The 22,758-nt window shown below is 41.4% G+C and overlaps 1 protein-coding gene across 2 annotated transcripts in view; it reads left to right on the top strand.

Moving 5' to 3' along the window:
- The first annotated feature begins 576 nt into the window (after nucleotides 1-576).
- Nucleotides 577-22,758, top strand: part of urb2 (URB2 ribosome biogenesis homolog) — a 41,045-nt gene continuing 18,863 nt past the window's right edge. The window contains exons 1-8 of one of the 2 annotated variants that reach the window (XM_059357254.1): nucleotides 577-624; nucleotides 3,151-3,284; nucleotides 4,454-4,630; nucleotides 6,824-7,968; nucleotides 8,796-8,934; nucleotides 11,893-14,356; nucleotides 18,696-18,856; nucleotides 20,638-20,748. In XM_059357254.1, coding sequence (XP_059213237.1) covers nucleotides 3,159-3,284; nucleotides 4,454-4,630; nucleotides 6,824-7,968; nucleotides 8,796-8,934; nucleotides 11,893-14,356; nucleotides 18,696-18,856; nucleotides 20,638-20,748 — 4,323 coding nt within the window. In that variant the 5' untranslated portion in view covers nucleotides 577-624; nucleotides 3,151-3,158. Of the gene's footprint in view, nucleotides 625-3,147; nucleotides 3,285-4,453; nucleotides 4,631-6,823; nucleotides 7,969-8,795; nucleotides 8,935-11,892; nucleotides 14,357-18,695; nucleotides 18,857-20,637; nucleotides 20,749-22,758 lie in introns of both variants that reach the window. The other variant, XM_059357253.1, reaches the window with a different exon arrangement.

Here is a 22,758-nt window from a genome sequence, read left to right as displayed (position 1 = left end):
GAGGGCCACTTCAAGTGAGGGTGTGGGCCGGGTGTGGGTCTGTGAAAATGAATATTTGGAAGAACCAACCATTTACCGATACACATAGACATAATAATAGACTTTATAATAATGTGCCGCCATTTGAATTAGATCTTTTTTTAATATGGATCATTTAGACTTATCTGTTTCAGACCCCATAAACATAATAATAATATTGGGTAAATATCATATTCATTGTGCAAAGTGGAGAAATTCTAAGCCTTCCTTCTCTGGTTTTATTAATGAATTTGAATTATTTTTCTTATCCCATAAAAAGGTAAAAAGCAAATATGCCATTAAATTAAAGTCTGGACTTTGCCCGTCTCCTGGTGTTCTGAATTATAACTTATTTTTATTCTATTATTTTGCTGTTCCTTTTTTTTGCACTTGTATTGTACACAATTTTCATTTTGTATTATTACTATTAATATTCTCGTTGAGAGTTTGTATTTTCAATTGTTCAATAAAAAAAAAAAACTTTATTAAGTCTATGCCGATACACAATCGTTTCTCGATTGCTTTCGTCTGGCTGGCAGGGTGAAAGTTGAAAGTTCGTCTACATCTGAAAACAGGAGACACGTGCACGTTAATAAGTCATTAGAGGTAAGTTTATTAGTGATATAACTCTCCTTTAACAAGCGACATGTAGCTCAGTGATAGTTTACTGACATGCGGACGAGAAGCAGCTCCAATAATAGCTGATATTAGCAGGAGCATGCTGTAGCTAACGCTGTTAGCATGTCGGTGTATTAGAGCCGTGTGACTCAGAGAGCATCACACACACTGGATCACATCTGAACAGTAGTTTATTTATGTCCTTTGCTTTTCATCTTCTTGTTGAACATGAATATGTACATGTGTTTGTGGTACCGATCGCATGTATGAGCTGCTTAGGACTACGAAAAACTGAAATCTAAGTGAGATTAAATATCGTGACCCTGTTAAAATAATCGCCTAACTAATTTTTACAAGATTTGCAGGAAACACAAAAAACTTCACCAAAAGTGTAACATATGACATTTATTGATCATTTCACTCAAAAAGGATGTAACAAAGGATGGCTATTGGCATAGTAATAACAGTGTGTAAATTATGTAACTTAAGAGAAATAAATGACTTAGGCACTTTTGACATGACATGACAAGTATCATGAGCATTAATGTTACTTCAAAGTGTCATTAATGTTCATGACACATCCCATGTCATGTTTATGACACACTCATGTCACTCTTATGTAGACACCTTCAAAATAAAGTGTTACCATATCTTGTTTAAGTCACAAAGGCATGTTAAAAAAATGCCTAAGTCACATTTTATTTTGACTTAGGCATAATAAATCCGCTTCAGTAACACACTTGACATAGGCCATTATCTTAAAGGGGTAAAATCACATGATCTGATCAACTGAGGATGTAGGTGATTTTACCATCATGAGGAGATGATTTAGGCAAAACAAACAATTTTGACAAAAAATGACATGGGTGATTATTTTAACAGTGTGACGATATCTTAGATGAAGGAGATATCTGCTTATTTTTTGTCTGATAAGATAGTTCTTCTTAGTCAGCATCTTTTATGTTCGACTGTTTCACTTGTTTTAAGTGTTTTGGTCCTTGATTATCTAAATATTACTGCTTGTTACTGAGATTTTATGACCTATACTGAGTAAATACATGCTGGAAACTAGAATATCAAAAGTTACAAAGCTGTTTCATCAACACTTACAAGTATAAAACTGCTATTCCAAAGCAATAATTTCTTATTTCAAGCATAACTAAGAAACAATAACTTTGACACAATTTTACCTCTTCACATACTTAAAACAAGCAGCAAGATGGAAATATTTGTAGCTGTTTCAAGAAAAGTTCACTAGTTTTTAGTCTGACTTTGCTCGTTTCAAGAAATTTAATGCCTATGCATATCATTATGTCAAGATGATGGCTCTAGCATTTACTTATTATTAATTCAAGAATATTTTTCAACATATTGAGAAAATAGGTCACGTGTATTTCATTAGAATCAAGAAAAATGCACTTGTTATTAGTTAGAATACACTAATTCTAAGGTATTTGTGGGTTTATTGAGATTAGATATTTTTTACCTGTTTTGGAAAGTCTTGACAAGCCAAATTTTCTTGTTCCATTGGCAGATAATTTTGCTATTTTTAAGCAAAATACACCAAATTTTCTACTTTTTGTTGTTTTTGTGAGGTGGCTTTTTGCAGTGTTATTGGAATGAGAACAGACATAAACACCTCAAGGTGTTTCCTGTTATTTTGTTTGTTTCAATATATTTGTATTGAAAATAAGTCTTATGCAGTCAGAACTGTGATAGATGGCTTTGCTTTGTCACAGTCCTGCTAAACTGGAAGTCCCATCCTTGTAATATTCAACACAATAGCACGCATTTTTGTGAATGTGTTATGCATGTGCACAGTAAAAGATTGATAGTGTTTTTGATGAGCTATGTAGGGCTGGGCTTTATATTGATATAAAAGATATATCGATATATTTCTAAATGTGATATGGAATTAGACCATATCACATATATTGATATAGTTCAATTTTTTTATGCCCTCGTATATAAATGCTGCCCTTACTAGTATTTGTCATATTTAGTTCTTTTGTAAAAAGATAGACAGAAAAAGATTCGCCTATTTTATTTCATAGGCTATTTTTATTTAAATGTGCACTTTATGGAACTTTGAATTAAAAAAAAAAAAAAAAAGGTTCTCCTGTTATACAGTATTTATGTTCACTTAAATAAACAGTTTCAATAAAACTACTTGTGACATGTTATATTTGACTTCGACTTTGACTGAACATTTGCTCTCACTTTGCGATAAAAATATCAGGATATATATATCGTATATCGATATTCAGCCTAAATATATTGGGATATGACTTTTGGTCCATATCACCCAGCCCTAAGCTAAGCGGTACGTAATCTTTCACTGTCCAGTGTGGATGTTAGTACATGCATCTTAATGTAAACACCAGCAGTTTCCATGGGCATATAACTTAAATATAGATTTCATAACCCTCTTCTATGTTCTTACTCATGCAGTTTATCACTGTAAAATAATAAACGTTGGTCCTATGTTGTGGCTCTCATTCTTCCATTCAGCAGCTGCAGCGATGGCTGCCATCTACTCAGGTATCCATCTGAAGCTGAAGAGTCCTCAGACTCCATGGGAAGACAAGTTGAAGCTGGCACGTTTCGCCTGGGTCTCCACTCAGTGCCTGCTGCCCAACAAGGAACAGGTAACAGCTGATGTTTGCGTCTTTATAAAAGAATAACTCCCTCCAAGCACCAGGCAAACGCAAGTCGGTTTACTTCAACTGATTTATTTTGGGCGTCATTCATCCATCTCAAAATCCATCATGGCTGCATGCTACATAAAGGGAATTATATTTTATCCTTAGTCTTCTTCATATTAATGATCAGTCTCTATCAGTGTTCATGCTTCCCGGGAATTCTGCTATACTCCTCACGCACCCGAGAGCAGCCAAACAAGACTTGGGTGACTTAGTTCACCTTCAAAATAAAAGCATTATAATTAGGGCCGGGACTTTAACGCGTTAATTAAGATTAATTAACTACACAAAAATGAACGTGTTAAAAAAAATCACGCAACGCAGAACGTTTCTCACTGGATGAGTTTCAGGCGGACCGATTATACTGGAGCACCAACTAGCGTTCATGAGTTCAGACAACAACAAACTACAGTGAACATGAAGGAAGAAACTGATGAGAGCGATTTGGTTGGCCCCGTGGATGATGGGACATTTTGTTACAAAAAACCAATGGATGGAAGCATCGATAAGAGCATGGTTGTGTTGCTATGCAACAAGGAATTCACATATCACCGCAGCACATCCAGCCTCAAGTATCACCTCAATGCAAAACATATAGCAGCTAGCGGCTAGTGTGGTAGCTAGCATGGATTGTGTTTTACTTTAAAAAGCAAAGTATTATAGTTTATAGAAGGTCTACCTACCTATAGGCTACCTGAATTTATGAAATGTACTATATTTCTAAATATGCTATTGCTACACTTAATGGCAAAAATTGCACTGGTCTGTTGGACTTGAACAAAAATAAACAATATTTTTATTGCTTAAGCTTATGTATTCAGTCATTATTCAATGGTATACTAAAAATCCATGTGAAAAAAATGACTTCTCACTGTTCTCAGGTCAAATATTTATATGCGATTCATTTCGATTAATTAATTACAAAGCCTCTAATTAATTAGATTAATTTTTTTAATCGAGTCCCGGCCCTACAAATAAAATAACATTTAAAGAAACAAATACAACTTAAATTCATTCCTTTATCTTTTGCAATAAATTGGCAACAGTTACAATCCTTTTTATAAGTTTATAAATGTCTATTTTTACTCACCTGTCTTGACCTCTTTCCGCTGTAGGTGCTGTTGGACTGGTGCACCCACGCTCTGACAGGCCGCTACAATCAGAAGGTGGAGTTCTCTCAGGATGTCCTGGAAGGACTGTGGTGTTACCTCGACGATCTGCTTCATAGCCGGAAGCTGCACTCTCTCCTCAAGCAGGGCAAGACCATCAGCCTGAGGCTCAACATGGCACAGGTACTTTAAACAGAGACACCACCACACAGCTAAAGTGGTGCTGTTTAGTATAACTATTGTTTCTGTTTGTTTTCTACAAAGAGGGTGTGTTGAAACTGATATATGAAGGTTTTACTAGCATTCACTCGTAGAATAGCCTTAACCCTCCTGTACTCTCGGGGTCCTTTTTGACCCCAAATCATTCTCAACATAGGTTAACTTTCATAGAATTAAAATTTTCAGCATATGTGCCCCTCTGTATCCTTTATAGATAATATACATTTTAACTTTCTTCATACATTTTCATCACTAAAAGTTGACATAACATACTCTGTGCATTCCTATCAAGAATTTTTTTTCCCACTATTACTATTGAAAAAAATCAGGTTTTATTACCTTTTTTTCTCTTGAAATGAGGCCTAATTTTGTATATTGACTTAAATTGACCAATAATAATGAAAATTATATATCAATGTGTTGGTCATGAGTTGCCTTTAAAAGGTGAAAAAAAAGTAGGTACCGTAATATTTTTTTTCTACATGTCCTAAACCAGTCTAATGTCATGGGGTCCTTTTTGACCCCTGAGGACCACAGGTGTTATTCTTTTTTTATTTTTGCTGACATCCAAAAATGAACAATGCTTTCAAAACATAAGTTTCACTAAAAGTTGACATTACCTACTCTGTGCATTCCCATCAAGAAAGTATTATTTCACTATAACTATTTAAAAAAATATTCAAGTTTTATTACTTTTTTTCTCTTGAAATGAGGTCTAATTTTATATATTTGATTAAAATTGACCAATAATAATGAAAAAAATATGAAAATGATGTGTCCATTTTTTGGTCTTAAGTTGCCTTAAAAGGTAAAAAGAAAAGTTGGTAATAATTTTTTTCTACATGTCCTAAAACCAGTCTAATGTCATGGGGTCATTTTTTATTCCTGAGGAGGATGGCTGTTATACTTTTTACACAAGTACACAAGGGTTAAACTGCCTCAATTGTGCAAAAAACTAGTTGATCTATTAAATGGGATATGGAAACATATTTGCTGAATAGATGCTGACATAGTAAACATTTAACTCACATGACCGATCTTCATGTTCATTAACTTAATAAAAACAAAGCTAGGCCCATATTGTAAAACCCTTAACCAATTGGATTCAGACAAGTATAATGATTGGTAAACAGATGATAATGAGAAAGTGGGAAGATGCAGAGGGCCCGGTAATTCAAGACTGGCTTACAGAGTTATGCTGGGCTTACACCAAACGATTTTCACAGTCTCAGACTAAAAACTGAAAGTCTTTAGTAAATCTAGGAGTCTTACTGGAGTCACAGTGCGCTCCCGTCATCCCGATCGTTAAGTGTAAGGTAGTAATCTGCGCTGTTTCTTATCAGTCTGTTCCTAGTCTTGGGTTTGCGATCATATCAAACGTGTTTGATACTATCGCAAGTCACAGTGACGTAACACAATCAACAACCAATAGATGAGCGGTTCCAGACCGGCAGTAAAACCACTTCGACAGGAAAAAGTAACATCACAGTAATAATAATTATCGCGAGAATAAGGACATGTGTAACATCTTTCCGGCAGTATACACAGATAACCTCACCTATTGGTAACCTCACCTAGCGGTAACCTCACCGAGTGGTAACCTCACCTAGAGGTAACCTCACAGAGTGGTGACCTCACCTAGTGGTAACCTCATCTAGCAGTTACCTCGCCTAGCTGTAACCTCATTTAGAGGTAACCTCACCTACAGGTACCCTCACAGAGTGGTGACCTCACCTAGCTGTAACCTCATCTAGAGGTAACCTCACCCAGTGGTAACCTCACCTAGGTGTAACCTCACCTAGCAACAACAAATGATATTAATAAATAATATAATATAATATAATGAGAAATGGGGAATGTTTTTAAGACTATATTCTTTACAGGGTAGCTAAAATGTATTGAGCATGGATTAATTTTACCTGCCTTCTTATGTACTTAATTTTATTTTATTGTTTTTACTTTTATGTTTTATTATCATAAGATTGTGTATCTTAATTCTGCCCCTTTTTACATTTTTACAAGACCAAACCAACAACCAATTAAGAAAGGAAAAAAAAGAAAAACTCAAAAAAAGTTGAATCATAAAAAAAATAAGAACAAAGCTAGAAAGATGAAGGTAAATCCAGCTGCTGACTCCTCTTTGTCTCTCTCCTCTAGCTGCTACTGGAGCGTCTCCAGGACAGTGCACATGTTGCCTCTACGTCTCCACTGTGTGTGTCCACCATCCTGAGTGTGTGTCAGGGCCTTCTCTCTTCTCCTGCACTCTCATCCGTCTTCACCACCAAGTATGAACTCATTGTGGATCTGCTGGCTAAGCTCTGCTCTCTGGCCTGCCGTGAGCTACAGAAGCCATCGTCTCCAGAAGCCCTGACGACTGAGTCTGCCACATGTCAAGATGAGCTGATGACAGCGCGTCCTCACACTCAGCCTGCTGGTGATTTAGACAGTTTCCAAATTGAGCCGATCACTGAAACTCCTCCTGATCAGCCAGAGCTGGATGCAGATAAGTTCCTTCCGAGGCCGAAGGAGAACCTCCGAGCAGCTGGTTTGTTTGAGGTGTTGCTTCAGGCGCTGACATGTTATTTGTCAGTTCAGCGACAACAAGCCAATCCAAACCGAGTCTTCACCATGGTAACCAACCAGCTGATCCAACCGTTGGTGCTACTTCGACACCTGCTGACCTCGGGGGAGTTTACACCTTCTCACACACATCTGCGTCTCCGTCAGCAGCTGTCCAGAGACATCCGCATCAAGATAGAGTCCACGCTGCAGGCAGCTCTCTTCCCCTCTGAGCACCTGAACGCCTACAAGGAGGAGCTTCTTCCATCTAAAGAGGAGTCTGGGAAACGTGCCCCTGGAGGGGCCAAAGGCCCCTTGAAGCCAGTCAGTGCCATACTTTCTAAACTGACTGCTGAGGGCTGGTGTGAGCCGTCGGTCCACTACCCTGTCAAGTCCAACACATTGTCTCTGCTGTTTAAGTTCTTCCTGGAAAGCTACAGAAAAGGGAGAGGAGAGAGTGAGGAGGCCCACAGGATGCTGTGTTTCTGTTTCCTCACCAGGTTGGTCCCAGCCTTGGACTTAAGTCTCCATGGACATTCACCCTCTGCATCCCCTTGGCAGGAGTGTCCGCCAGGTGTGCCAGAGAGCTGGAGCCTGGCTCTGCTGGCTGTGGAGGCCCTAGTCAGCCAGGCTCTGGCAGCTGATATCTATAATGTAGCAGCAGACAGGATCAGACATGGGGAGGCCCAGCTCAAGTTCTACAGAGCTCTGGCTCAAATGCTGTTCAACCAGTCACAGCCAAGGTAAACACAAACAAACCAACAAACACCTTTTTCTATATTCAATAGGGCCGGGACTTAATTTAAAAAAAATTAATCTAATTAATTAGAGGCTTTGTAATTAATTAATCAAAATGAATCGCATTTTAATCGCATATAAATATTTGACCTGAGAACAGTGAGAAGTAATTTTTTCACATGGATTTTTAGTATACCATTGAATAATGACTGAATACATAAGCTTAAGCAACAAAAATATTGTTTATTTTTGTTCAAGTCCAACAGACCAGTGCAATTGTTGCCATTAAGTGTAGCAATAGCATATTTAGAAATATAGTACATTTCAGAAATTCAGGTAGCCTATAGGTAGGTAGACCTTCTGTAAGCTATAATATTTTTGTTTTTTAAGTAAAACACAGTACTTTCAAGTACATTCAGAACATTGGAAACCCTGACTATTATGATTACTTATCGACACTTCCATCCATTGGTTTTTTGTAACAAAATGTCCCATCATCCACTGGGCCAACCAAAGCGTCTCATCAGCTTCTTCCTTCATGTTCACTGTGGTTTGTTGTTGTCTGAACTCATGAACGCTAGTTGGTGCTCCAGTATAATCGGTCCGCCTGAAACTCATCCAGTGAGAAACGTTCCGTGGTGCAAAAATAAGTGTGATTAAAATGCGTTAAAAAAATGTAACGCAAATTTTTGTATAATTAATTAATCTTAATTAAATCGTTAAAGTCCCGGCCCTAATCTTTAACTGTCCGTTGGAGGTTTTTTTTTTACATTAAGAATAATTGCACCTTTTTTTGGTCACATAGTGAAACTTCTCCTGTCTTGTCCTGCAGCATCCCAGCATGGTACCGCTGTTTGAAGGTGCTGCTGAGTCTCAACCATCTGATCCTTGAACCAGACCTGGACCAGCTGCTGTCTTCAGCCTGGGTGAACTCTGAATGCATGGACGCGCGAGTGCAACGGGCCAGACAGGTCTCTACTTAATTCTTAAATTACAGTGTGTATTTCACCAGTGAGTGTTTCCTGTAAGTAATTTATATACAACTGGTCATTTTGAGGGAGAAGTAATCCTTTAAATTCTGCATTTTCAAGTGTTTAGTTGTGATGACTGTCTTCAGATGCAGCCTGCTAGTGATTTAGACCAGTTCCCAACCTTTTTCTTGAGGGACCCACATTTTTACCATTGTAAACTTTGGCCACCCTCCTATTGCTTCTATGAAGCCGAACTCAATGTGACTTTAATGGTACCCTCTTTTTCTTTTTGAGATATTCAGCATTTTCGTCTCCCTGACACTTTGCCATTTTTCCATTACCTCTGTGTTTCTGTTGTTAGGTGAGGTTAGCGTTAGGTGAGGTTAGCGTTAGGTGAGGTTACCGCTAGGTGAGGTTACCACTCGGTGAGGTTACCACTCGGTGAGGTTACCACTAGGTGAGGTTACCTCTAGGTGAGGTTACCACTAGGTGAGGTTACCACTAGGTGAGGTTACCACTAGGTGAGGTAACCACTAGGTGAGGTTACCTCTAGGTGAGGTTACCACTAGGTGAGGTAACCGCTAGGTGAGGTTACCACTAGGTGAGGTAACCGCTAGGTGAGGTTACCACTAGGTGAGGTCACCACTCTGTGAGGTTACCACTCCCACTCGGTGAGGTTACCTCTCAGTGAGGTTACCGCTAGGTGAGGTTGCCTGTGTATACTGCAGGAGGGATGTTACACATGTCCTTATTCTCGCGATATAGCCTTTATTTTTAAACTTTTCTATAGTGATTTTTCTATTTAAATAAATGAATAAATGTTGAATATAGCCCTTATTTAGTTGTTTTTGTCCCACTAATGAATTAAATGCTGACTCATCTATATTAAACACATTAGATTTATTACATCCCTTAAAATCAAGAGGGCTTCACGACCAACCATGGATCTTTGGCGCCCCCCTGGGGGGGTTGGGAATCACTGATTTAGACAGTTCACAAACTGAGTCCATCAGTAAAAGTCCTGCTGATCGGCCAGAGCTGGATGCAGATAGATTCCTTCCAAAGCCAAAGGAGAACTTCTTTGCAGGGAAATACTTGAAAATGCAGAATTTAAAAGGATTTTAACTTGACCCTTAAATTGACCACTTGTATATAAATCACTCACTGTGTTAGCTGGAATTCTTAAAGAAAACAGTTTGTTCACCATGGAGGCATGCCACAAAAAGAACAAAAAACAGCCGAAAGTTAATGCTTGATCAGGTAAAGTAAATATGGGGAGCGTTTAATAACAGCAAAACTATATCAAAAGGTCAGATTACTAACTTTCACACAGTTCTTTCAGTGGGATCTTTTCTGACTTACATAGACACTGACAGTTAGTGTGGAAGTGTTTTAAATAGTAAGATTTTGGTGAAAAACATACGACTGGATAAATGAGGATAATAATTTCAACGGACCCGGGGGAGGGGGGTAATATTTTGAGAAAAAAAATTAGGAGATTAAAGTGGCAAATCTACGAGAAAAAAAATTGCAGATTTAGGAGATTTAAAGTGGTGAATCTGGGAGAAAAAAGTTGTTGTTTTTTTCACATTTTTTCTCGTAAATCTACTTTTTTCGCGCAGATTTGCCACTTTAAATCTCTTAAATCTGCGACTTTATTTCTTGTAGGTTTGCCACTTTAATCTAGTAAATTTGTAACTTTTTTCTTGAAATATTCTCAGATGTCATGATGGCACCATCTGTGACATAGCCTGATCTTTGCTGATTAGCTGGAAGAAATCTATGTGGTTCTACGACCAAACAGAGAGACATGGGGACCTCATTTAGATATCCGCTGAAGTGACCAAATATAGTTCTTTGCCCGATAAAGGGTTAAGGGCTGCCCCCATTTACTTTCATTCAAGCAGTACATTCCAGTCTTGTTTATCCAGTTTTATTGTCAGTATTTTCCAAACACGCATTTCACTAAAATCGTACCATTTAAAAAGCTTCCACAATTTTTTACAATTTTTTTTTTTTTTTTTTTTAGAGATTATTGAGACAGAGTTGTGTGAAAGTCTGTAATGTGATCTTTTGATATAGTTTTTCTGCTGTTAAATGTTTAAATGTGACCCTTGTTTACTTCAACTCATCAAGAATGAACTCAGTTTTTGGCTGTTTTTGGATTCTATGTTCACTGTGGAGGCCTGTGAGAAAAACCCAAGTATTCAAGGTTAACACAGGAGTAGGGTTGTCACGATACTAAAATTTTCAACTCGATACCGATACTCAGGAAAATATTCGATACTCGATACCATTTTACCACCAGGATAAAAACAAAGACCCCAAAATTTAACAGAAATATTTTCATTAAGAAGAAAAATGCAACATGTTAAAATGAACAGAACCACTGGTTAAATATTTATAATAAAAAACAGTTGCAAAAAGAAACTGCAACTATTATAACAAGCTTCAGGTCTGAGGTAGTGCAAAAAATAAATAAATACAATAAACAATAACAATTAGAACAATATTTTGAGGTTGTATGTTGTGCACAATATTAGGCAAGCTTGATAAGTCGACTTTTCTCTGCTTCATTCTGGGACTTCAAGAGAGAAAATGACACTTTTCAGTCACCAACATTTATGTAAACTTATTAAATCTATGCTTATGTATACTGACACTGTGTCAATAAACGTAATATGGGCATACTACGTACCTTATTTATTTATTTACATTGTTTATAATCATTAATGTGACGTCAGCCTTTAATTGCTAGCTGCGGCTAAAGGCTAATAATAACACGATACTTTTGAAATGAGTATCGTATCCGGATACAACGTTTTAGTATCGATACTTTTTTGAGTATCGATACTTTTGACAACCCTAACACAGGGTGATTCATTTCTATGTATATGGTCATTTTAAGGATGAAGAGATTTGTTTTGACTGAGAAAAGATGTTTTTTTTTTCCAACAGCTCATGGTGTGCAGTCTCCTTCAGACTTACACTAAGCTACGTCAGCTGCCCCGCCTCTCCTCTGAGCTGCTGTCTGTCATCTGTCAGCCAGCACTGGACGACCTCCGACCTCCTCTGCTGTCTGAGGCCGTCTCTGTAACGCTCAGAACCTGTCTTCTGGACACGCCCCCTTCCCAGGGCCTAGAGATCTGTACATTAGTGCTGGAGAGCATCAGGAGCTGTATACTACCTGATCTGGTGAAGGAGGAAACGGAGGCAGAGGAGATGGAGGTCGATGGTGAAGGAGACGATGAAGAGAAGGATAAAGAAATCAAGGCGGAGCCGAGGAGAGAAGATGCATCTCTGAAGCTGTTCTGCCTCAGCCAGCTGCTTCATGTTGTCCTGTTCAGTGTGAAGACTCTAGACAACGCTTCTCCTCTTCCTGTCGTCAGGAAGAGTCGAGGTTTGATGGAGGAGATGCAGCAGGTCGTCAAGGAGTTACTGCAGCTGCTCTCTACTGAAAAAAAGACAGTAAAGAAAAAGACCCAGAGGAAAGGGAAAAAGAATGCGGACCGCAAAGAGTCAGAGGTGTCAGAGCCTGAAACAGGAGCACCGTGGGAACTGAAGACCCAGGAGGCGGCCCTCCTCCTCAGGTACACCTGGGTAGAAGTCGACACACTCTTTAACATCCACTGCAGCAAATACACGTGTCTCGATGCGCCCCAGGCAGCAGCTGCCAGTGAAGCAGAAGGCTGTGCTCCAGTACCAACAGCTATAGAAAGCCTCCTATCTGGTGAGGGTGTTCCAGCACGTCTGCAGTCGTCCTGCAGCCCCATGAGCCGTTTGCTGCTCAAACGCCTCGCTCTGCAACAGATGAAGAAAGTTTTGTTAGATACGTCTTTACTTTCTGAACCCAGCACGGCAGCACTGCTAAAGCTGGCAGCTCAGTTTATTTTAGCTAAATCCGAGTTGGAGGCAAGCGCGGATGGAGAGCAGGAATGGGACGGGCAGATAGCGAGTGTGGACGCCAGCTCCCGCCTCGTAGCCCACTGGTACCTGCTCACATCCAACCTGCCACTGATCACTCGCTACCTGAGTGGAGACGAAGTGGGCCGCGTGGCAGATGTACTTGTCAGTTCGCTCCACGGCAGACACCCTGGCAGTGGAGAGGAGCGTCCGCCCGGCTGTCTCACTGTCCCTGACATATCTTCACAACTCCTCCACAGCCCTCTTCTCGCTGAGTTGCCTTCGCTGTTCTCCGCCACGGTTTGTTCCATCACACAAAGGATGTTGAGCGTTCTCAAGGCAGCTCATGTTCCCAAGGTTTGTCCTACACTGAAGGAAGAAACTGGAGCTTTAGAGAGAGACGCCAGTCATCCTCTGTCCACATTTGTGCAAAAAGAGACTATAGTTGAGGATATTTTGCGAGCCTCAAAGGCTGGAGAGCCGTCTGTACTGCTGACTGGCACACAGAGCAAAGACCTGCTAGACCTGCTCCAAATCTTAACAACCCTAAACCCAGACGGGATGAACGCTGAGGATCTCTCTTCTGTTTTCCTCCTCCTCTTCTTCATGCTCACCTCCACCTCCAGTCAGCCTCCTGACTCTGGAGATGACGCCATCTTGTTGCTGAAGCTCTTCAGGATCTTGACACGTCTCCTGGAAGGTAGAAACTTCCCAAGTGTTTTGAAGCTCATGCACGGCGGCACTCTGCTGCAATCGTCCGTGTCTTCTCTACTTTGGCGGAGCAACAATGGAGGATTCGGAGCCACGGGCAGTTGTGATTGGTTGGATTTAATCAGAGCGGTACAGGGCTTCATCAGGTCTTTGGTCCAGTTGATTATAATCAGAAACAGCAGTGTTAGACTCAATTTAGACCAGTTTGCCTCCTATCTTACCAGCAAGGAAATGACAAACCCAGTGGCACCCAGTTCAGGTAAACCAGATCCAGGAGCGTCTATTTCCTCCGTTCACATCCTGCTGGCGTCCCTGACGTCTTTCTCCCAGGCAATGACCTCCAACCTGGGGAGGAGTAAACCAATGGACCAGACTTTGACCCAGATGCTCACAAGAACCACTGCTTCACTGGGACCAGCTGTGGAGTGGGTCTTGAAGCCCCCAAGCCAGTCAGACATCCAGCCGGCCAGCGTCCTGGGTCAGGCCTTTGTGGTAGAAGTTGTTGCGGTCATGCTGCAGTGTGAACTGTCCTCGCTGTCAGCAGAGGAGAAGCAGCAGCAGCAGCAGCTCAGCCTGAGGCACAGGAGCCTCTACCAGGGCTTCTGCCAGCAGATCCTCAAAGAAACAAGCTGCGCCCACCGGCCGCTGGACTTCCTGGTTTCTTGTCTCCATTTCCTGTCTGCTTTCTACAAAGCAGTGGAGAAGACGAGAGGAGAAAGGGAGGAGGAGCCAGGAGAGGAGGAGAAAGGGCAGGAGCTGGACCAGCTCTACATGCAGATCCTGCAGAGTGTGCACAGACTGCTGACAGGTACCAGAACAAACACATCCAACTGTGCAATCACTCACTGTTTTTATTTTATCGTTTGCCTCTGCATATTGCCGTATTGACATAGGTTTACAACTGATTTCATTTGATTGATTCCACGCCAGCTCTTTTCAATTAGAAGTGATGGGGGTTTAAATAATTACTTAATATTTCACAAAAAGCAACAAAGCAAAGCAAACAAAAGTCTCATCACATAGCATAGTTTTTGCATTGTACTTGGCATCGTAAGAAAATTTCATGTCACGATTTTGTTGACCAAAAGAAGTTTGACAATTATCTAAATCTGTTTAAAACTCTTAAAAAGGTTGTAAAACTTACTGGGATGACTTTAAATTAGTTCTTGTTCGGAAACAAATAATTTAATTGCATGACAGATTGGACATTTTATCTGTGGCAAACAATCTCCAATAAGGTGATCATAAATCTTAAGGTTCCCTTTATTAAAAATGTCATAAATTAAACAGAGAACACAATAGTGGAAATGCTATAGATCGGGGGTCTCAAACTCAAATTACCTCAAATCAAAATGACCAAAAAAAGACACAAAATGACAGAAAAAAACTAAATTACTTAAAAAAAGACACAAAATGACCCAAAAAAGAAACAAAATGACCAAAAAAGACACAAAATTATTTTAAAAAGACACAGAATTACCAAAAACAAGACACAAAATTATTTAAAAAAGACACAATTTAAAAAAAAAAAAAGACACAATTATTAAAAAAAGACACAAAATTACCGAAAAAAAAAAAAAGTAATTAAAGGGACCTTCCACACACAACACAGTAAAGTGTCATTCATATAAAACTCACATTAAACTTTCATATCAAGGTGAGGCCCACAACTTGTGGGCCGCAACTTTGAGACCCATGCTGTAGATGGTCATTTCTACATGCGTACAGCCTTTTAAATGTTTTCTACTCCTTTAATAGGAAACAGCAAATTAGAAGATGGATTTTCTGAAAACTAAGATAAATTCTACCTGATTAAATTTATGGACAGTGACCAAGTTAATGTTGCAGTTTTTATTGCAAAATTGTAAATAATCTGAATCTCCTCTGTGTTTCTAAAGGGGGAAGGAAATATATATATATGTCACTTCAGTCCTCAATCACTGTAATGAAAAAAATGTAAATGTAAACAACAACAACCCCAGAATCAACTTGTAGTGAGATGAAAACCTCTCTGACAGTGTCAGGGAAACATTTATCTAACACATTTCTCTGCCGACCTGTGGGCCCACCCCCCGCAGAGTAGGGCATAGGGGTCGGGTGCAGTGTGAGTCGGGCGGCAGGCGAAGGCGGGCACCTGGGCGTGCTGACCCCCGGCTCCAGCGGCTAGCTCTGGGGACGTGGAACGTCACCTCGCTGGCGGGGAAGGAGCCCGAGCTCGGGAGGTGGAGCTTTACCAATTAGAAATAGTTGGGCTCACCTCCACACATAGCGTGGGCTCTGGAACCAAACTCCTGGAGAGAGGCTGGACTCTCTCCTTTTCCGGAGTTGCCCAGGGTGAGAGGCGCCGGGCGGGTGTGTGGATACTCACAAGCCCCCGGCTGAGCGCCGTTTTGTTGGAGTTCTCCCCGAGGAACGAGAGGGTCGACTCCTTGCGGCTGCAAGTCGCGAGGAGAAGGTCTCTGACTGTTGTTTGTGCCTATGCACCGAACAGCAGTTCGGAGTACCCGGCCTTCTTGGAGTCTCTGGGTGGTGTCCTGGAAGGGGTACCGCCTGGAGACTCTATAGTTCTTCTGGGAGACTTCAACGCTCACGTGGGCAACGATGATGGTACCTGGAGGGGGGTGATTGGGAGGAACGGCCTGCCCGATCTGAACCCGAGTGGTGTTTTGTTATTGGACTTCTGTGCTAGTCACGGATTGTCCATAACGAACACCATGTTCGAACATAGAGTGGCTCATAAGTGTACCTGGTACCAGAGCACTCTAGGCCAAAGATCGATGATCGATTTCATTATCGTGTCATCAGATCTGCGGCCGCATGTTCTGGACACTCGGGTGAAGAGAGGAGCAGAGCTGTCAACTGATCACCACCTGGTGGTGAGTTGGATCAGGTGGCGGGGGAGGATGCTGGACAGACCTGGCAAACCCAAACGGTTAGTGCGGGTGTGCTGGGAACGTCTAGCGGAGGCCCCTGTCTGCAGGGTCTTCAACTCACACCTCCGGAAGAATTTCTCCAACATCCCGGGTGAGGTTGGGGACATGGAGTCCGAATGGGCCATGTTCAAAGCCTCAATTGTTGATGCGGCTGGTAGGAGCTGTGGCCTGAAGGCCGTCGGTGCTTGTCGTGCGGCAACCCAAGAACCCGCTGGTGGACACCAGCGGTGAGGGAGGCCGTCAAGCTGAAGAAGGAGGCCTTTCGGTCTTGGCTGGCCGAGGGGTCTCTGGAATCAGCAGACAGGTACCGTTCGGCCAGAAGGGCTGCAGCTGCGGCAGTCGCTGAAGCAAAAACTCGAGTATGGGAGGAATTCGGGGAGGCCATGGAGGAGGACTTTCGGTCGGCCTCAAAGAGGTTCTGGAAAACCGTCGGGCGTCTCAGGAAGGGAAAGCAGGGCTTGGCCCAAGCTGTGCTCAGCGGGGGCGGAGACCTGCTGACCCGACCTGTGGATGTCGTCAGACGGTGGAAAGAACACTTTGAGGACCTCCTCAATCCAGCCAACACGTCCTCTGTTGAGGAGGCAGAGTCTGAAGACTCAGGGGAAGACTCACCAGTATCCCTGGCAGAGGTCGCCGAGGTAGTCAAAAAGCTACCCGGTGGCAAGGCACCAGGGTTGGATGAGATTCGCCCTGAGATGCTGAAGGCTCTGGACACTGTTGGGCTGTCATGGTTGACACGCCTCGTCAGTGTCGCGTGGAGGTCTGGGACAGTGCCAGTGGAGTGGCAGACCGGGGTGGTGGTTCCCATTTTTAAAAAGGGGGACCGGAGGGTGTGTTCCAATTATCGTGGAATCACACTTCTCAGCCTCCCCGGGAAAGTCTACTCCAGGGTGCTGGAAAGGAGGCTCCGGCCGATTGTCGAACCTCAGATTCAGGAGGAACAATGCGGCTTCCGTCCTGGCCGTGGAACAACGGATCAGCTCTTTACCCTTGCGAGACTTCTGGAGGGGTCATGGGAGTTTGCCCATCCAGTCTACATGTGTTTTGTGGACTTGGAGAAGGCCTACGACCGTGTCCCTCGGGGAGTCTTGTGGGGGGTACTGCGGGAATATGGGGTACCGGGCTCGTTGCTACGAGCTATCCGGTCCCTATATAACCAAAGTGAGAGCTGTGTCCGCATACTCGGCACAACGTCAAACACGTTCCCAGTGGGTGTTGGCCTCCGCCAGGGTTGACCCTTGTCTCCGATTCTGTTTGTGGTTTTCATGGACAGGATCTCAAGGCGCAGCCGGGGGGAGGAAGGGATTCGGTTTGGTGACCTAAGAATTGCATCTCTGCTTTTTGCAGATGATGTGGTTCTTTTGGCTTCATCAAGCCGGGACCTCCAGCACTCGTTGGGGCGGTTTGCAGCTGAGTGCGAAGCGGTTGGGATGAGAGTTAGCACCTCCAAGTCTGAGGCCATGGTTCTCTGCCGGAAAACGGTGGACTGTCCCCTCTGGGTGGGGAGAGAGATACTGCCTCAAGCGAAGGAGTTCAAGTATCTCGGGGTCTTGTTCACGAGTGAGGGTAGAACGGAGCGTGAGATGAACAGGCGGTTGGGTGCGGCGTCAGCAGTGATGCAGACGTTGTACCGGACCGTCGTGGTGAAGAAGGAGCTGAGCCGGAAGGCAAAGCTCTCGATTTACCGGTCCATCTATGTTCCAACCCTCACCTATGGTCATGGGCTTTGGGTAGTGACCGAAAGAGCAAGATCGCGGATACAAGCGGCTGAAATGAGCTTCCTCCGTAGGGTGGCTGGGCTCAGCCTTAGAGATAGGGTGAGGAGCTCAGACATCCGGAGGGAGCTCGGAGTAGAGCCGCTGCTCCTTCGCGTCGAAAGGAGTCAGCTGAGGTGGTTTGGGCATCTGTTAAGGATGCCTCCCGGGCGCCTCCCGTTAGAGGTGTTCCGGGCACGTCCAACTGGTAGGAGGCCCCGGGGAAGACCTAGAACACGGTGGAGGGATTATATCTCTCTCCTGGCCTGGGAACGCCTCGGGGTCCCCCAGGAGGAGCTGGACGTTGTGGCTGGGGAGAGGGACGTCTGGAATGCCCTGCTTAGCCTGCTGCCCCCGCGACCCGGCCCCGGATAAGCGGAAGAAAATGGATGGATGGATTTCTCTGTTGATTTGTTTGGAAGGAGTTTTGTATTTCAGTTTTTTTTACTCCTGCTTTCAGCTTCTTGGCTGTCTTCGAGTGATGTCTGTGAGCTGGAGCCGGCTGTGCAGGAGCTGCTGCGCCACCTGCTGGAGAGAAGTACAACAAGTCGCTTCAACCTGCTGCTGCTGCTGATCAGAGAGGGGCTGGACGCTGGCAGGCTGAGGGCCGGGGGCCACAGGGTGAGCAGCATCCTCACTACTTCTGCACTTTTGCTTTTTATGTTGAAATATCCCAGAAACTTTTCTTCTTCTGTTTTAATTCAGTGGTGTTACTAAAATGATTTACATGAGAAGCTCTTCTACTTGCTGGAGCAGAGATCTGTTCTTCTATTCTGTGTATTAACCCTCTGGAGTAAAGTTCTGGCTGTAAACTCCTTGAAGCCAGCTTCAGTTTGATGATGATATACCAAGTAAAACTGGAGACAAGCTCAAATATATTTAGTATAAAATGATAGAACTGGATGGAACCCTCTTATATGTTATATTTGCAACCTTTGTTCACATTTGCAACATTTAAAATTCTTTATTCAGCATGATAGTGTTTTGAAAGTAAAAAAATATTCAAAATCACATTTTATGTTGGACTAAAGGACTAAACAAGACACAAAATGACCAAAAAAGAAATTTAATAACTAAAAAAAGACACTACAAAAGACACAAACCCCCCCCCCCCCCCCCCCAACAAATTGCTAAAAGAAAAGACACAAAAAGACATAACATGACTAAAAAAATACACAAAATGACCACAAAAAGACACAAAATGACCAAAAAAGAAATTTAATAACTAAAAAAAACACTACAAAAGACACAAAATGGAAAAACTGGATGTAACCCTCTTATATGTTAGATTTGCAACCTTTGTTCACATTTGCACAATTTTTTTTATTGAGCATGATAGTGTTTTGAAAGTAAAAAAAAGATTCAAAATCACATTTTATGTTGGACTAAATGACCAAAAAAGACACAAAAAGACATGAAAAGCATTCTGTTATGGCAATTTTGTCCGAAAAAAAATAACAAAATTAAACTTAAAACAAACTTAATCAAAATGCCACTGATGCACCATGAGCGCGTGGTGTACGCAGGCAAAGAAGGTGATGTCCATACATGATTGTTCGTTCCAAAGGTTTATTTTATCCATTGCGAGCAAGCAAACAAAAAGAACAAAGAAACATGGCTCCTGCTGCCTCTCTTCGCGCTGGTAAAAAACCATAGGCCCACCCAGGTGCATGACGGCCCTCTGCCTACCCTCCTACCTATATAACATCAGGCGCCCACGGTGGCCACCCAAATTTCATAAAACACAAAAAATAATATGTAAACTAAATATGCTAAACAATAATGATGATTAAACTAAAAGATTAACTAGCAAAACAAAATATTATCAAAATAAACAAACGTCTAAAATAATCTAACAATACTCATTGTTAATAATAGAATAGAATAGAACTTTATTGTCATTGTACAAGACAAAAACATTTTGTTTGGAGCAGTCCTCCTCCAGTTGCACAGTTCAGCTCCAGTTGCACAGTTCAAGAGGTAGAGCTCCGGGCCGCTGCGACTGTGCGCGCCGCCATCTTTACAGTTTTTCATCAGCAAGAAATATTGGAGAAGCACATTGAAACACAGAAGCTCTTGATATCCAAACTCGAGAAGAACTAATCGATCGTATGTACAGTGACGAGTGAGTGCAGAGACAGCAGTCCTACTTTGAGTCTGTTTTGATTTTGCTCACAAGTGCTGTTATTTTTTTTATCATTAGTTGAACTTTCAATGTTGGTACTGTTTTTTTCTCTTCTCTTCTATTAGAAATCAATCAGTTTCAGACAACTAAACAGACAACTAAATACTAACAAGAACTAAATAGCTCCAATAGATTAAAAAATGGACAACATAGCCCAAGACTCCATAGAGTTAAATGTGTAGCTAATAAAGTGTTTTCTCTCTCTGCTCTTCTCCAGGAGGTGCTACCTGCAGTCATCATCATTAAGCTGCTGTCCTGCTGTCAGTTACCTGAGCCCTGCGCTAAAGCTCTGTGGCTCATTGCACCACAGATAATATCTGCTATGGTGGTGAGAAGCACACACACACACACACACACACACACACACACACACACACGGTCATCTGCTGCAAACACATGGTAGAATCTGCTTCAGTGGGCATACAGTATACAAACACACAGACAGACATATGCTTTAACAGAGGTTTTTGATTTTCCCGTTAGACTCAGGCATTTTTTGATTCAATAAAATATTAAAAATAAACTAGTTGTATCAGACTGGCAGGAGTAAATGCTGAATGTTTAGAATGGTGTCAAAAATGTCCAAACTGCAGGAGTGCTGAACAGTATCTGAGGACGAGAGGGAAGTTATATTTTATCGTTGCAGTTTCTCTGCCAACCTGACAGGATGAGCTGCATTCTGACCTAAAATGACTGAATCTGCTGAACCTGAGCACTTTTTTCATTCGCTTTTGTCATATATATATATATATATATATATATATATATATATATATATATATATATACACATATACACTACAGGCCAAAAGTTTGGAAGCAAGATCAAATTTGTACAAAAAAAGATCATAGTTTTATTGCTATACTTTGCATCAAAATAAACGTGATTATTATATAAAGAGTCACTTATTAGAACACATTTTTACTATAATTATCAGGTCTTTGAGTTTTTATTGTGTATCCTTCTTTCCTTAATGTATAAATCTGTAATCTTGTTTCTTTAATCAGCTGCTTCTTTCTAGCCATTTCTGTGGTAGTTTGTCAGAGATATGAACACAGTTGAGATTTATTGGGATTTTTGTATCCAAATTCTCAAAAGCCAAAGAGCTAAAGTGAATAATACAAACTGTGATTTGTTTTTTACTTTTGCACTGAAGTTGTGACTCTTCCAAATCTTCACAACCCTAAAACTAAGCCCTTCTTTTCTTTAGTTAACATTTATTCAGCAATGGTCTGCTAACATCAATGTATACCTAAAAGTAAATTCAGGAAAATGGTTCAATTCAATAAAGGTAAAGTCTGATCATGCAGTAAACATCCAAAAATCCAAAAGAATCCATACTGGTTTTTAAGAAAGCCACTGTGAACAGAACATTTAAGTTGCCTCCAAACGCTTGCCCTGAAGTATATATATACATATCACATATACAGTTGAAACCAGAAGTTTACATACACTATATAAAAAGACACATATGCTTTTTTTCTCACTGTCTGAGATGAAATCAGACAATCATTTTTCCTGTTTTAGGTCCGTTAGGATTACCAAAATTATTTCTATTTGCTAAATGCCAGAATAATGAGAGAAGGATTTTTTTAGACAATTTTTTTATTACTTTCTTCAAAGTCAGAAGTTTACATACACTAACATTATTATGCCTTGAAACAATTTGGGAAAGCCCAGATGATGCTGTCATGTCTTTGGAAGCTTCTGATAGGTTTATTGACAACATTAGAGTTAAATAGAGACACACCTGTGGATGTATTTTAAGGCACACCTGAAACAAACTGCTTCTTTGTGTAACATCATGGGAAAGTGTAACATCAAGGCTGTCATTACTTATTTATAATCATGTGATTGAAATATTTCTTCCATGTGCAAACAAAGAGTGTGACTTGCAGAGGAACATTAAGACAAGCAGGGGACAGTATTATACAGTCTGTTCTTTGGCCCCAACATCATTTAGTGACAGTGTTGATGTACCAGCCGTCTGACTGACTCAGCAGCCAAACCTCCATCAGCCTGCCCATTGTCATTTCCACTGAGGCTCCTTTAGTCAATGTGTTTTCCATCTGGCCTGCTGGGTGGAGCAGACAGACAGCACAGCAATCTGCTTAACCATACTGCACACACACACACACACACACACACACACACACACACACACACACACACACACATTCTTGTACTTCTATCTTTGTGAGGGCCCTCATTAGAATAGTGAATTTCCTTGCAATTTTATAATAGTTTTGGATTTTTCATCAGTTTTAGTTTTAATTTCGTTGTGAATTTTTGTTTTTTTAAATTCAGTTAGTTTAAGTTAGCTTTTAGAGTGAGTTTG

This window comes from Centropristis striata, chromosome 2, assembly GCF_030273125.1.
Source record: "Centropristis striata isolate RG_2023a ecotype Rhode Island chromosome 2, C.striata_1.0, whole genome shotgun sequence".
NCBI lineage: Eukaryota > Metazoa > Chordata > Actinopteri > Perciformes > Serranidae > Centropristis > Centropristis striata.
The sequence above is the reverse complement of the archived record's forward strand: the minus strand, read 5'-3'. Positions and strand labels throughout refer to the sequence as shown.